The 15,458-nt window shown below is 39.7% G+C and overlaps 1 protein-coding gene across 1 annotated transcript in view; it reads right to left on the bottom strand.

Annotated features, from left to right (window-relative positions):
• The window catches only part of MGAT5 (alpha-1,6-mannosylglycoprotein 6-beta-N-acetylglucosaminyltransferase), a gene marked incomplete at both ends in the record, with an annotated part of 228,820 nt that overhangs the window by 118,453 nt on the left and 94,909 nt on the right, over positions 1–15,458 (bottom strand). Inside the window, one exon of the mRNA XM_079710109.1 lies at positions 12,166–12,300. Coding sequence (XP_079566235.1) covers positions 12,166–12,300 — 135 coding nt within the window. The remainder of the gene's footprint in view (positions 1–12,165; positions 12,301–15,458) is intronic.

Genomic DNA, 15,458 nt, shown 5'->3' with positions numbered 1-15,458 from the left:
CCCTAAATAAAAAAACCAACTGATAACTTTACATTTAATGGAATTCTTATCATCTTCCATCACCCAAGATGAATACAGAGAGCGCCGACAATTTCTAATCTTTAAAAGGGAAAGAAATGGGCAAGAAACTTTCTAGAGGACCTGCTTGGCCTTTGGATGAGATCTTAGCTGCATCAGACCACGAAGACAGCAGCACTTAAGTCCTAACAGACCTCCTGCCAGCTAGTATCACTAAACACAGATGACTTATTAAAGAAAGGAGGGATAAAACATTACACTCTTCCATAAAATCCCCTCAGAGAAAAATGTGCCTTTTCATCCAACAAGAACCAAATACCAATCAATGGTGACCATTTTAATAATAAAATCACCCTTTTTAATTGACCTAAACGCTACCACTGAGAATATATTCCCACCCAAACAGCCCTTCTTAATCATGAGAATATGTAAGTCTAGGGACGCTCAGTTCCTTTTGCACATTTATCAGATGCCTGCCACTCACAAAACGCCAGAGAAAAACAGCTCTGTCTTTCTTTTTTTCAATGCTGTAGCTAAAAAGAAAAAAAAAAAAGTTTGTTTATTTACAAGGCCTATTAGCAAGAAGAAATATGTCTACTCCCATATAGCGGAGAACATTTATGGCGGCCCATGATTCATGAAGATTTCAAAAAACCAACAAACAGGAAAAACTTGATGCAGAAGGTAGAGTGCTATCCTGGACCAAACCCAGATTTTTATCTTGCTTTTTTATGAAACTGCAGGCACACCTCATTTTATTGTGCTTCACATTTTAGCACTTCGCAGATACTACACTTTTTACGAATTAAAGGTTTGTGGCCACCCTGCATTATCAGAGGTTGGTTAGCATTTTTTAGCAATACAGTATATAAAGTTTTTTTTCCCTTTCCAGTTTTATATTGAAATATAATTGACACACAGCACAGAATATGTTTCAGGTGTACAGCATAATGATTTGATTTATACACAACATGGAATGACTACCACTAGTTTAGTGAAGAACCATCATCATATAGATACAAGATAAAATTTTTTTTCCTTGTGATGAGAACTCTTGGGTTGTACTTACTTATCTTAGAGCTGCAAGTTTGTACCTTTTGACTACCACCCCCCAACTCCCCCTCCCCCCGCCCCCTGCCTCTGGTAACCACAAATCTGATCTCTTTTTCCATGAGTTTGTCTTTGTTTTCGAAGTATAATTGACCTATAGCACTATGCCGGTTCCTGGTGTGTAGTATAGTGATTCCATATTTCTGTACATTACAAAACGATCACCATGATAAATCTAGTTACCATCTGTCACCATACAAAGATATTACAATATTATTGATTATATTCTCACACTGTGCAATTCACACCTGTGAAAGGATTTTTAAAATTAAGGTATGTACTTTGGGGTACATGTCCCTAATACAATGGAATATTACTCAGCCATAAAAAGGAACAAAACTGGGTCATTTGTAGAGATGTGGATGGACCTGGAGTCTGTCATACAGTGAAATAAGTCAGAAAGAGAAAAACAAATATCATATATTAATGCATATATGTGGAATCTAGAAAAATGGTACAGATGAACCTATTTGTAGGGCAGGAATAGAGATGTAGACGTAGAGAACGGACATGTGGACACATGGGGGGAAGGGGAGGGTGGGACGAATTGGGAGATTAGGTTTGACATAAATACACCACCATGTGTAAAACAGATAGCTAGCGGGAACATGCTGCATAGCACAGGGAGCTCAGCTCGGTGCTGTGTGACAACCTAGATGGGTGGGATTGGTGGGAGGGAGGTCCAAGAGGGAGGGGATATAGATATACATATAGCTGATTCACTTCATTGTACAGCAGAAACTAACACAACATTGTAAAGCAATTATGCTCCAATAAGTAAGTAAATAAATAAATAAATAAAATAAAGGTATGTATTTTTTTAATACGTAATGCTGTTGCACACAATAGACTACAGGACAGTATAAACATAACTTTTATGTGCACTGGGAAACCAAACATACTGTGTGACTCACTTTATTGTGATACTCGCTTTATTGTAGTGGCCTGGAGTTAAACCCTCAGTATCTTTGAGGTCTGCCTGGGTATCCAAAAGGCAATGAAAAGTGGGTAGTCTCCTCTCAATGAATCCCTTTCCTCTGCCCAAGACCATTTCATTGCCCAGTGAGAAAATCACTGCCACTGCAAAGAAATTCTACAACAATGGGTGTTCCCCCCCACTCTGTTTTTGAGAAGATTCTTAATATTTTGAATTTTCATTTTTTTCTTTTCTATTATGGTTTATTACAGGATATTGAATATACTTTCCTGTGCTATAAAACAGGACCTGTTGTTTATCCATTCTCTATATAATAGTTTGCATCTACTCATCCCAAACTCCCAGTCCATCCCTCCCCCACCCTCACCCCCCAACCCCCAGCAACCACAAGTGTGTTCTCTATGTCTGTAAGTCTGTTTTGTAGATAAGTTCATTTGTATCATATTTTAATTAATTAATTAATTTTAAAAAATTAATGTATTTTTGGCGGCGTTGGGTCTTCATTGCTGTGCACGCGCTTTCTCTAGTTGTGGCAAGTGGGGGCTACTCTTTGTTGTGGTGTGCAGGCTTCTCATTGTCGTGGCTTCTCTTGTTGCGGAGCATAGGCTCTAGGCACACGGGCTTCAGTAGTTGTGGCGTGCCGGCTCAGTAGTTGTGGCTTGCGGGCTCTAGAGCACAGGCTCAGTAGTTGTGGCGCACGGGATTAGTTGCTCTGTGGCATGTGGGATCTTCCTGGACCAAGGCTCAAACCCGTGTCCCCTGCACTGGCAGGTGGATTCCTAACCACTGTGCCACCAGAGAAGCCCCCGTGTCATATTTTAGATTCCACATATAAGTGATATCATATGATATTTGTCTTTCTCTTTCTCACTTACTTTGCTTAGATTTGATGATAACCTCTAGGTCCATCCATGTAGCTGCAAAATGCATTACCATTAAGTGCCCAACATACAAACCTTCAAGTTGCAAACTTTCAAAGATGAGAACATATTATAAACCTATTACAGTACAGTACTATATAGCTGATTGAGTTAGTTGGGTACCGAGGCTAACTTTGTTTGACTTATGAACAAATCGGACTTACGAATGCACTCTCGGAATGGAACTCGTTGGTATGTAGGGGACTTACTGTATTTCATTCTTTTTCATGGCTGGGTAATATTCCATTGTAAACATATACCACATCTTCTTTATCCATTCATATGTTGATGGACATTTAGGTTGTTTCCATGTCTTGGCTATTGTAAATAGTGCTGCTATGAACACAGGGGTGCAGGTATCTTTTCGAATTAGAGTTTTGTCCTGATATATGCCCAGGAGTGGGATTGTTGGATTGTGTGGCAGCTCTAGTTTTAGTTTTCTGAGGAATCTCCATACTGTTCTGCATAGTGGCTGCACTAAATTACATTCCCACCCTCAGTGTAAGACGGTTCCCTTTTCACCACACCCTCTCCAGCATTTGTTATTTATAGACTTTTTAACGATGGCCATTCTGACTGGTGTGAGGTGGTACCTCACTGTTGTTTTCATTTGCATTTCTCTAATAATTAGTGATGCTGAGCATCCTTTCAGATGCCTACTGGCCATCTGTATGTCTTCTTTGGAGAAATGTCTATTCAGGTCTTTTGCCCATTTTTTGATTGGGTTGTTAGATTAATCCCTTATTGAACACACCATTTGCAAGTATTTTCTCCTGGTCTGTAGGTTGTCTTTTCACTTTGTTTATGGTTTCCTTTGCTGTGCAAAAGCTTGTAAGTTAAATTAGGTCCCATTTGTTTATTTTTGCTTTTATTTCTATTGCCTTGGGAGACTGACCTAAGAAAACATTGCTACGATTTATGTCAGAGAATGTTTTGCCTATGTTCTCTTCCAGGAGTTTAATGGTATCGTGCCTTATATTTAAGCCTTTAAGCCACTTTGAGTTTATTTTCGTGTATGGTGTGAGGATGTGTTCTAGCTTCACTGATTTACATGCAGCTGTCCAACTTTTCCAACACCACTTGCTGAAGAGACTGTCTTTCTTCCATTGTATATTCTTGCCTCCTGTGTTGAAGATTAATTGACCGTAGGTGTGCGGGTTTATTTCTGGGCTCTCTGTTCTGTTCCACTGATCCATATGTCTGTTTTTGTGCCAATACCATGCTGTTTTGATTACTGTAGCCTTGTAGTATTTATTGTCTGAAGTCTGGGAGGGTTATGCCTCCTGCTTTGTTCTTTTTCCTTAGGATTGCTTTGACAATTCTGGGTCTTTTATGGCTCCATACAAATTCTAGGATTATTTGTTCTAGTTATGTCATGGGTAATTTCATACGGATCAAATTAAATCTGTAGATTGCTTTGGGTATTATGATCATTTTAACAATATTATGAATTTTCATTTCTTTCAATTCTAAAGGATTTCCTATCTGGAATAACCTTGGACATTAAAGTTAATAATACTAAACTATAAACTAACCTGAAATGGAGAAACCTTGGTCAGGCCATTAAAGATGCATTTATTGGTTAAGTTAAAGAACACATCAAAACATCTGTTTACAGAATAACAATAGAAAAGAAACATATGAAGGGACTTCCAAGTTGTACTAACTGAAAGATTTCAGAGTGCTCTCTTAGGAAGGTGATTCAAAACAAAACGTAGGTCAATACATACTACCAGTTGGTAAAGCTGGTACTAATTTCATGATTTTTACCCAAATTCATGACCATTGACACTATTAAATAATTATGATGTTTAGTTAAATGTATTCACCTTTTAAAATTTATTGGAAACTTTTATAGACCACAAATAAAGGACAGTATCAACTGTAATAAATGGAATACACATAAAAGCATATTACTATTCTTCCCTTTTTTGTGATTATTTTTTTAGACTATACTCCGTTAAAAGTTACTACAAAATAATGTCTGTAATTCTCTGTGCTTATCTATTTTATACATAGTCATTTGTATTTCAATACAATACCCCTATCTTGCCCCATGCCCCTTTCCTCTCCCCACTGGTAACCACTAGTTTGTTTTCTGTATCTGTGAGTCTGTTTCTGTTTTGTTGAATACGTTCATTTTACTTTTTAGATTTGGCATATAAGTGATATCATACCACATGTGTCTTTCTCTGACTTACTTCAGTAAGCATAATATCCTCTAGGTCCACTGATATTGCTGCAAATGAAAGAATCTCATTCTTTTTTTTTTATCACTGAGTAGTATTCCACTGTATATATATGCCACTTCTTCTTTATCAATTTGTCTATTGAAGGACCCTTGGGTTGTTTCCATATCTTGGCTATTGAAAATAGTGCTGATATGAACACTGGGGTGCATATATCTTTCTGAATTAGTGTTTTCAACTTTTTTCGATATACACCACAGCAGTGGAATTGCTGCGTCATATGGTAGTTCTTTTTTAGGTTTTCGAGGAACCTTCATACTGTTTTCATAACAGCTACACCCATTTACTTTCCCACCATGTTGTTTGGGTTACTAAAGCTTTGTAGTATAGAACAGTGGTCCCCAACCTTTTTGACACCAGGGACCGGTTTCGTGGAAGACAATTTTTCCACGGATCAGGGATGGGGATGGTTCAGGCTGTAATGCCAGTGATGGGAGTGGCAGATGAAGCTCCACTCACTCACCTGCCTGCTGCTCACCTCCTGCTGTGTGGCCTGGTTCCTAGCAGGTCGCAGACCAGCACTGGTCCGCAGCCTGGGGGTCGGGGACCCGTGGTATAGACTGAATGAAGTCAGGAAGCGAAATACCTCCAGCTTTGTTCTTTTTCCTTGGACTGCTTGGCAATTCAGGTTCTTTTGTGGTTCCATATAAATTTTAGGAATATTTGTTCTAGTTCTGTGAAAAATGTTACAGGTATTTTGACAGGGATCCCATTAAATCTGTAGATTGCTTTGAGTGGCATGGCCATGTTAAAAATATTAATTCTTCTAATCCAAGAGCTCAGGGTATCTTTCCATTTCTTTGTATCATCTTCATTTTCCTTCATCAATAAAACTGTAAAACTGTAAACTGTTTTACAGTTTTCAGAGTATAGGTTTTTCACCTTCTTGGTTAAGTTTATTCCTAGGAATTTTATACTTTTTGAAGCGATTTTAAACAGGATTTTTTTTTACTTTCTCTTTCTGATAGTTCATTATTAATGTATAGAAAAGCAACAGATTTCTGTATATTGATATTATATACTAAAACTTCTCTGAATTTATTAGCTCTAATAGTTTTTTGGTGGAGACTTAAGGGTTTTCTACATAAAGTATTATGTCATCTGCAAATACTGACAGTTTTACTTCTTTCCTTCCAGTTTGGATGCTTCTTATTTCTTTTTTTTTGTCTGACTATTGTGGCTAGGACTTCTAATACTACGTTAAATTGAAGTGGCAAGAGGGGGCATCCTTGTCTTGTTCCTAAATTTAGAGAAAAGGCTTTCACCTTTTCAACACTGAGTATGATGTTAGCTGTGGGTTTGTCATAAATGGCCTTTATTATGCTGAGATATATTACATCTATAACCAATTTGATGAGCGTTTTTACCATAAATGGATGTTGTTTTGTCAACTGCTTTTTCTACTTCTAGTGAGATGATCATGTGATTTTTATCCTTTTGTTTGTTAATGTGGTATGTATCACATTGAATGATTTGTGAATATTGAACCATCCTTGTGTCCCTGGAATAAATCTCACTTGATCATGGTGTATGATTCTTTTTATATAATGTTGGATTTGGTTTGCTAATATACTGTTGAGGATTTTTGCATCTATATTCATCAAAGGTATTGGCCTGTGATTTTCTTTTTTTGTAGTGTCTTTTCTGGTTTTTGTATCAGGGTAATGGTGGAATTATAGAATGAATTTGGGAGTGTTCCCTCCTCTTCAATTTTGAAATTGTTTGAGAAGGGTAAGTATTAGTTTTTCTTTATGTGTTTGGTAGAATTCCCCTGTAAGGCTGCCTAGTCCTAGACTTTTGTTTGCTGGGAGGTTTTTTTTGTTTGTTTTACAAATTCAATTTCACTACCAGTGATGGGTCTGTTCAAATGGTCTGTTTCTTCTTGATTCAGTCTTGGCGTGTTGTATATTTCTAGAAATTTGTCCATTTCTTGTAGGTTGTTCACTTTGTTGGCATTTAACTGTTCATAGTACTCTTATGATTTTTTGGATCCCTGCTGTACTGGTTATTCCTCCTCTTTCATTTCTTCTTTTGTTTATTTGGGTCCTCTCTCTTTTCTTCTTGGTGAACCTGGATAAAGGTTTATCAATTTTATTTAACTTTTCAAAAAACTAGCTCTTGGTTTCATTGATCTTTTCTTTTTTTTTTTTGGTCTCTTATTTATTTCCTCTCTGATCTTTATTATTTCCCAACTTCTGCTGACTTTGGGCTTTGTTCTCCTTTTTCTAATTCCTTTAGGTGGTAAGTGAGGTCGTTTGAGAATTTTCTTGTTTCTTGAGGAAGGCTCATATCACCATAAACTTCCCTCTTTGAACTGCTTTTGCTGCATCCCATACATTTTAGAGACTGTATTTCCATTTTCATTTGTCTCAAGGTATTTTCTGACTTCCTCTTTTTTTCTTTGATCCATTGGTTTTTTTAGTAGCATGTTGTTTAGTCTCATGTGTTTGTTCTTTACCCATTTTTCTTTCTGCAATTGATTTCTAGTTTCATACTGCTGGAGTCAGAAAAAATGCTTAATATAATTTCTATCCTCTTGAACTTGTTGAGACTTGTTTTGTGGCCTAGCATGTGATTTATCCTGGAGATGTTCCATGTACATTTGAAAAGAATGTGTATTCTGCTGTTTTCAGATGTGATGACCTGTAGATATCTATTAAGTCCAACTGCTCTATTGTGTCATTTAAGAACACTGTTGCCTTACTGATTTTTGGTCTGGATGATCTGTCCATTGATGTAAGTGGGGTGTTAAAGTCCTGTACTATTATTGTCAATTTCTCCCTTTATGTCTGTTAGTATTTGCTTTATGTATTTGGGTGCTCCTGTACTGGATGCATAGATGTTAACCGGTGTACTACCTTCTTCTTGTATTGATCCCTTTATCATTATATAATTCTCTTCTTTTTCTTTTATTATAGGCTTTGTTTTAAAAGTCTATTTTGTCTGATATGAATATTGCTACCCCAATTTCTTGCCATTTCTGTTTGCATGAAATATCTTTTTCCATCCCCTCACTTTCAGTCTGTGTGTGTCTTTAGCTTTAAAGTGAGTATCTTGTAGGCAGCATTTAGATAGATCTTTTTTAAATCCAATCAGCCACGCTCTGTGTTTTGATTGGAGCATTTAGTTCAGTGACATTTAAAGTAATTATTGATAGATACGTACTGACTGCCATTTTATTACTTGTTTTCTGGTTGTTTTTTCGTAGTTCTCTGTTCATTTCTTCTTCTTTTTGTTTCTTCCCTTGTGGTTTGATGACTTTCTTTAGTAGTATGCTTCTTTATATGTTTTGTGTATCTATTGTAGGTTTTGGATTTGTGATTGCCATGGGGTTCTATGTTGACCTGTAACTATATCTACTTGTTTTAAATTGGTATTCATTTAAGTTCAAACTCATTCTAAAAGATCTGTATTTTTTACTCCCCTCCGCCACATTTTGTGTTTTTGATGTCATATTTTAATCTTCATGCTTCTCCCCTTATTGTTTATTATAGCTATAGTTGCTTTTATAATTTTCTTGTCTTTTAATCTTCATACTGGCTTATTTAACTGGTTGATCTTCAGTCCTTACTATATATGTGGCTTTCCCAGTGGGATTTTCCCTTTCCTATAGATTCTTACTTCTTTTCCACTTAGCGAAGATCTTTTAACATTTCTTTTAGGGTTGGTTCAGTATTGATGAACTCTTAGTTTTTGCTTGTCTGAGTTCTTTATCACTCCTATTCTAAGTGATAATCTTGTTGGGTAGCATATCCTAGGTTGCAGGTTCTTCCCTTTCAGCACTTTGGATATATCATGCCACTCCTTTCTGGCTTGCAAAGTTTCTGCAGAAAAATCAGCAGATAGCCTTATGGGGTTCCACTGTATGACTTATTTTTCTCTTGCTGCCTTTAGAATTCTCTCTTTAACTTTTGTCATTTTAATTATGATATGTCTTGATGTGGGTCTGTTTGGGTTCATCCTGACTGGGACCCTCTGTGCTTCCTGTACTTGGATATCTGTTTCCTTCTTCAGATTTGGAATGTTTTCAGCCATAATTTCCTCAAATACATTTTAGATCTCCTTGTCTCTCCCTCTCTGAGACACCTACAATGTGAATGTTGGTAGACTGAAGTAATCCCAGAGATCCCTTAAACTGTTCTCATTTTTAAAAATTTGTTTTTCTTTTTGCTGCTCTGATTGGGCAATTTCCATTATTCTATCTTCCAGACGACTTAGGTGTACTTCTATATCACTTAGTCTATTTTCATCCCTTCTAGTGTGTCTTTTTTTTTTTTTTTTTCACTTATTGAATTCTTCATTTTTGTCGGGTCTTTTTTATACTTTCTAGTTCCTGGTTAAAGCTCTAACTGTGTTCATCTACTCTTTACTCTAGTTCAGTTAACATTCTTATTACCAAAGCTTTGAATTCTTTATCCAGTAATTTGTTTATTTCTGTTTCATTATTTTTTCAGGGTTTTTCTCCTGTTCTTTCAATTGAGACCAGTTCCTCTGCCTTTTCATTTTGCTAAACTTTCTCTGCCTCTATGAATTTAGGTAAAAAAGTTACCTACCGCAGTCCTGAAGGGGTGTTCTTACATGGGAGTACCCCATACAGACTGCGTGTGCCCAGTGCCTTTGGTGGAAGAGCTGGATTTGATGTGAATGCAAGTTACCCTTTCCTCAGGGTGTGCTGGCAGCTATCACCTTGGTATAGGTGGGGCTGGAGATGAAGGGGCCAGAACTGAAGGCGGGTGTGAGGTGGGGCTTCCTCTCTGCTAGGTGGCCATCACCTCCCTATCATGGAGTCTGATGCCAAGTTGCTGAAGTAGAAGCCCTGAGGTTCAGGCCCGAGCTGGCTCTGTTCCTTTAAGTGTGTGCTTTCCCTTCTCCCAGCACTGGGACCCTTACCCCAGAGGACGAGGGAGTGCTGAAGCAAGGGCAGAGGATGCAGGCTCTCAGCTTGTGTAGCTTGACCACAGAGATCTGAGCTGTCTTCAGTGCACTGTCTGTACAGGCACCAACAATTGTTTCCCTCGCTCTGCTCAGATGCAGCCTTGGGTCCAAGTACCCTTTTGCCCCTCACAATCATTCATCGCCCCCAATCTCCTCCACCCCTGCCTTGCTGCGGCACCCTTGGCAGATGGAGCCTGCGTGACCTCTCAGCATGTATCGGAGGGCGAGTTGTGGTTGAGTGGCCGCCGTCAGAGGTCTGGGCTGCTTCTGATGCACTGCTTGAGTAAGTGCCAACAATGGCCACTGCCTCCCCCACTGCCCAGGCTCCATCCTGGGACCAGGTCACCTCTGTGTCCCACAGTCTTCTCTCTCGTTGTGACCACCCCAGCTCCAGTGCCATCTTGTGACATGGAGTAAGTGGGGCTAGAGCATTTGCTGGGCTAGGGCTGGCACGTGCTGAGGCAGTTGCAGGAAACCTCTGTCCATCCTCTCTGCCCTGCCTCGGGGGCAAGCCAGGGCACACATGCTCCTCACAAGCAGGGTCTAGGCCTTCCACAGCTCTCCTGTTGGTGCCAGTGGTCCTCCAACCTAACAAGGGGGCTTGTTTCCCCTGTGTAGAACCCCACGACTCAGGTGCCCAATCTGTGGCTCTCACCGCTCACTTCCCAGGGCAGGTCCACTTGTGCAATCTCCCTTTTTCTCTGAGTCTCCTTCCCAGGGGTCCCTACCTGATCCCTTTTCTTCCCTTCCTACCCGATTACATGTGAATCTTTCTTACGGTCTTGGTTGTACAGGAGTCTTTCTGCCAGTTTCCAGTTGGTTTTCAATGAGAATTGTTCCACAGTTAGATGTATTCTGGATGTGTACATAGGGGGAGGCGAGTCCCACATCATCCTACTGGGCGCCATCTTGATCAATCCTGCATATTACTCTTCTTTAATAAGAATTACTAAACTCAAACTAGGTATTTTTTTTGCCTGCTGAACACTGAGACTTACAGCTACTCTCATGCAAGTGTTAAAAGTAGTGTTGGAGATACAGTAGTATCAAACCAAGCCTTTTTTAGGAAGATTGAAAGGAAATTGAAAAAATTAAAAAACTTCATTATATAATTCAATGTTATTTAGTTTCATGCTTGTGTACCATGTAAAATGGTTTCAAATACTAAATCATGGTCTCCAACCCACAAGAGGGAAACAGTGAGATCTTCTACTAATAAAAACTGTACACAGAGTAACACATGCACTCTGGTGATGCTAAGCAACTGTACACAGAGTAACATATGCACTCTGGTGATGCTAAGCATGAGGCTTGTCTTTAGAAGTACAAGACCCTAGCATTCAGACAAGCTACACCCAGATTTCTCTTCTAAGAATGACAAGAACACCGATGGGGGAAAGGGACAGAGAAATAAGTCATCAACTCAAACCTAAGGAACACAAGAAATGACCCTGTCAATAGTTTATCAAAATCATTATTTGATTAAACAGATGAGATTAGTGTAGGCAGACTGACAGAGGCAAGCTAAGTGTTAGGGAAGGTAAAAAGGAGGTTAGATACTTGTTTTCTATTTTTAAAAGAAATCAATGAAAATAATGAATAGCACTTGAAAGTCAAAATGCACCGAGGAGAATCTGAACTTCAATTAGGAATGAGAAACACTCTACACAGGGAAGCAGCCACATAGCACAGGGGGATCAGCTCCATGCTTTGTGACCACCTAGATGGGTGGGATAGGGAGGGTGGGAGGGAGACACAAGAGGGAGGAGATATGGGGATATATGTATATGTATAGCTCTTTCACTTTGTTATACAGCAGAAACTAATACACTGTTGTAAAGCAATTATACTCCAATAAAGATGTTAAAAATAGAGACAATTATAGAAAAAAGAAAAAAAAGATAATATTTGATAAGCTTTTTCTACCAGCAACCATGTAACCCTTGTTAAAGAAATAAAAAGCTCTAAAAACTTAAGAACAGTATGTAGCACTTACTGGTAATGAACCCAGGATGGTCCAAGAGTTTTCTTGAATTGAGCGAGTCCTACAATATCAATATAAATGAGCTCAACAATTCTGTCTCCTACAGTTGGGCAGCCAGATCGGTTTCCTACAACCTTCTTCATTATTCTAGAGAAAGGACAGAAGAGAGGAAAAAAAAAATACAATTTACTGCAAGGTACTGCACTTAGCAACTTTAAATAGGTAAATAAACATCCCAAGAATCCTTATCGGGGAGGATGGCATGGCCCTTCCCAATCAGCTGCCTATCCAAGTTCTGCCCACTCATCAAGTCCATCCAAAGCCTCAATTCTGACTCTTGCAAAAGCAAATGGTTGTATACAAACATAGCCTTGGAAACCAAGGGAGATCTGGGTCTCAATCTGTCTCCATTTAATTTGCTGGTCAAGAAGATTAGGGAGGTCTTTAAGTACTGGTGACAGGGCCAGATGTGTTTCATTTGAGTAGACACTTGTGGAAGCAACATGGAGCAGTGGTTCCCAAACATGCCTGCACATTAGAATCACCTGGGGATCTTTTCCAACTTCCCAAGCCCAGACCATATCCCAGACTAATTAAATCACACTCCACTGTCTAGCAGCTGTGAGATCTTAGAAAGTTACTTCTCTGAATCTTTCCTCATTTAAAACACACACACACACACCCGCCCCCCAGGACTGGATACAGAGAAGATGGCAGGACAGCAACCTCTCAGGAATTCTTCAGGTAGTTAAATTAGGTATTCAGTGGAAAGTACCTATGTATACTACTCAGTACCTATTAGTATCTCCCAAAGAGACTGTTCTTATCATACAGCCCTTACTGACCTACTAAATGTCTTCCATTTCTAGCCTCTACAATATAAACTTCTTTCTGTACTGTCCTGTACTGTTTGCAAATTTCTTTTATGTCTAATTTTTCCTTCTGACTAGACAGTAACACAGAACTGGCACTATGGTTTATACTTTTTCATTATCCTCCCTTCCATCCACCCACCCATCCAAACCCACCCTTGCACTGAGCCAACATGCTTGATCGTACATCAATTTCACATGGGTGGGGCAAATAAGTGCTACCCATACTGCCATTCACCCAGAAATCAGTCATCATTGGTCTTTGTACCCCTGCTCACACCCCGTAACAGTCCTTCACCAGATTATGGACACCCTACTCCAAAGGGCAAGAGTCATCAACAGGCCTCTGCCCTAGAGCTCCATACTGACACTGCTCCAGGCACCCTTTTCTCCACTGGGTTTCTGAAAGAGGTAAGTTCCATATAACCAATTTCTTCCCAACGATTTGAAAATTTTTTTCTGTAAAGGCCCAGGTACTAAACACTTGCATCTCTGCAGGCCACACATTCTCTGTCACAGCTATTCAGCTCTGCTCTTGGAGAAGGAAAGCAGCCACGGGTGTGGCTTTGGGCCCGTGATGCTTGATTAACAAAAAACGCACAGGACTGCATTTGGCCTGCTCAGCCATCGTTGCTAACTCCTGGTCCACCCTGTATTCAGTGGTTCCCAAACCTGCCTGCACTTTGGAATCACCTGGAAGCATCAACAGATACTTATGCCTGAGTCCTACCCCCATAGGTTGTCATTTAATTAGTCTGGGATATGGTCTGGGCTTAGGGAGCCTAAAAAGATCCCCAGGTGATTCTAATGTACAGGCATGTTTAGGAACCACTGCTCCATGTTGCTTCCACAAGTATCTACTCAAATAAAACACATCTGGCCCTGTCACCATGGCTTAAAGACCTCCATAATCTTCTTGACCAGCAAATTAAGTCTCTGCCTGGTAGATCCCTAATATGTCTTTTCAGAGCTCCCTGGGGAGCGCCTATCCCCAGAGCTCCCATTGTACTCCATTTCTTCACCCCCCCATTCATTCATCCCTTCACTCATTTGTTCAGTAAATAGTTATGGGCACCCACTGTGTGCCAGGCACTGTTCTAGGTGCTCAATACACAGTGGTGAGCAATATTCACAGATTCTGCACTCCCTTTGCTGAGCATCCTCACCTCAATTAGAACTAATCACATTGCAATTAGTGTCAATATTGTGCAACGTATTAGTGGTAATTATCAAAAGGTTGGCATCTCCTTGGCCACACACTGGTCATCTCTGTATGTCCCGTACCAAGAAGCAACCCACAGAGAACACTGAAGGAATGAACGCTCAATGTATGAAGGCACCCACTTCATACGCTGTGTTCCCCAGTGTGTTTTAAAAGAAGCAGGAGGAAGGCAACAGGAGGTAGCTGTTAAAGGGACAAAAGTGGTGAAGGGCTCAGAAGACCTCAGGTTTATCAAGTTCTGAAGGGAGCACTGGGGTTCGGTGGTCAAGAACACAGGCTTTGAGGTCAGACAGACAGAGGGCTCAAATCCTGGCTCTTCCACGTACTCTCCATGGGACTTTGAGGAAATCTTTTTTGGTTTGAATCTCAGTTTCCTCATCTTTAAAATGCAGAAAGCAACAGTGCCTACTTCCAGGTCTGCACTAAGAACTAAATAATATAAAACATGTAAAACACTTAGTAACTGGTGCACGGGAAGCACTCAACAAATGTTAGCTTTTTTTTTTTTTTAATATTTATTTATTTTGGCTGCTGTGGGTCTTAGTTGCAGCACACGGGATCTTCGTTGAAGCATGCAGGATCCTTAGTTGTGGCATGCAGACTCTTAGTTGTAGCATGCATGCGGGTTCTAGTTCCCTGACCAGGGAGTGAAGCTGGGTCCCCTGCGTTGGAGGCGTGGAATCTTATCCACTGGACCACCAGGGAAAACCCCCAAATGTTAGCTCTTAATAGGCATCATCAGTGTTATGGTTGTCATAACTGTTGATACTACCACTGTAACTAAAGCCCAGCTCATGGTTTCAGTGTATGGAAATCATTTAACAAAAGAGAGCTGACATTATTTTACGGATATTACTGCTTTCATCCCAATACTGCATCTAATCCGATGTGGACCTCAGACTTAACACAAGTGACCTCTCTGGGCATCAATGTTTTAGACAATAAAGTTGGAGCAGGGTGAGACATACATTGTCTTAACACCTCTTCCATTTCTAGAATGTTCCTTCAAGCCATTTCTCTTGGAACAGTTGACATATTGCTAGATGTTAACTTGGCTGTTGGATAGAGAGTCTCCATGGGCAGTTATCCAAAAAGGAGGGAAGGGGCTCTAAGCATTTCTGTTTAGCCAGTCATGTCAATCTAAAAGGGATTAAGAGAGGGCTTGAGCTAGAAGCACATTTCAGTGAAACCAAAAAACCCAGGCAGAGTTG

Source organism: Hyperoodon ampullatus, assembly GCF_949752795.1.
Source record: "Hyperoodon ampullatus genome assembly, chromosome: 8".
NCBI classification, from domain to species: Eukaryota; Metazoa; Chordata; class Mammalia; order Artiodactyla; family Ziphiidae; genus Hyperoodon; species Hyperoodon ampullatus.
Note: the sequence above shows the minus strand (reverse complement) of the source record. Positions and strands in the feature narration are given on the sequence as shown.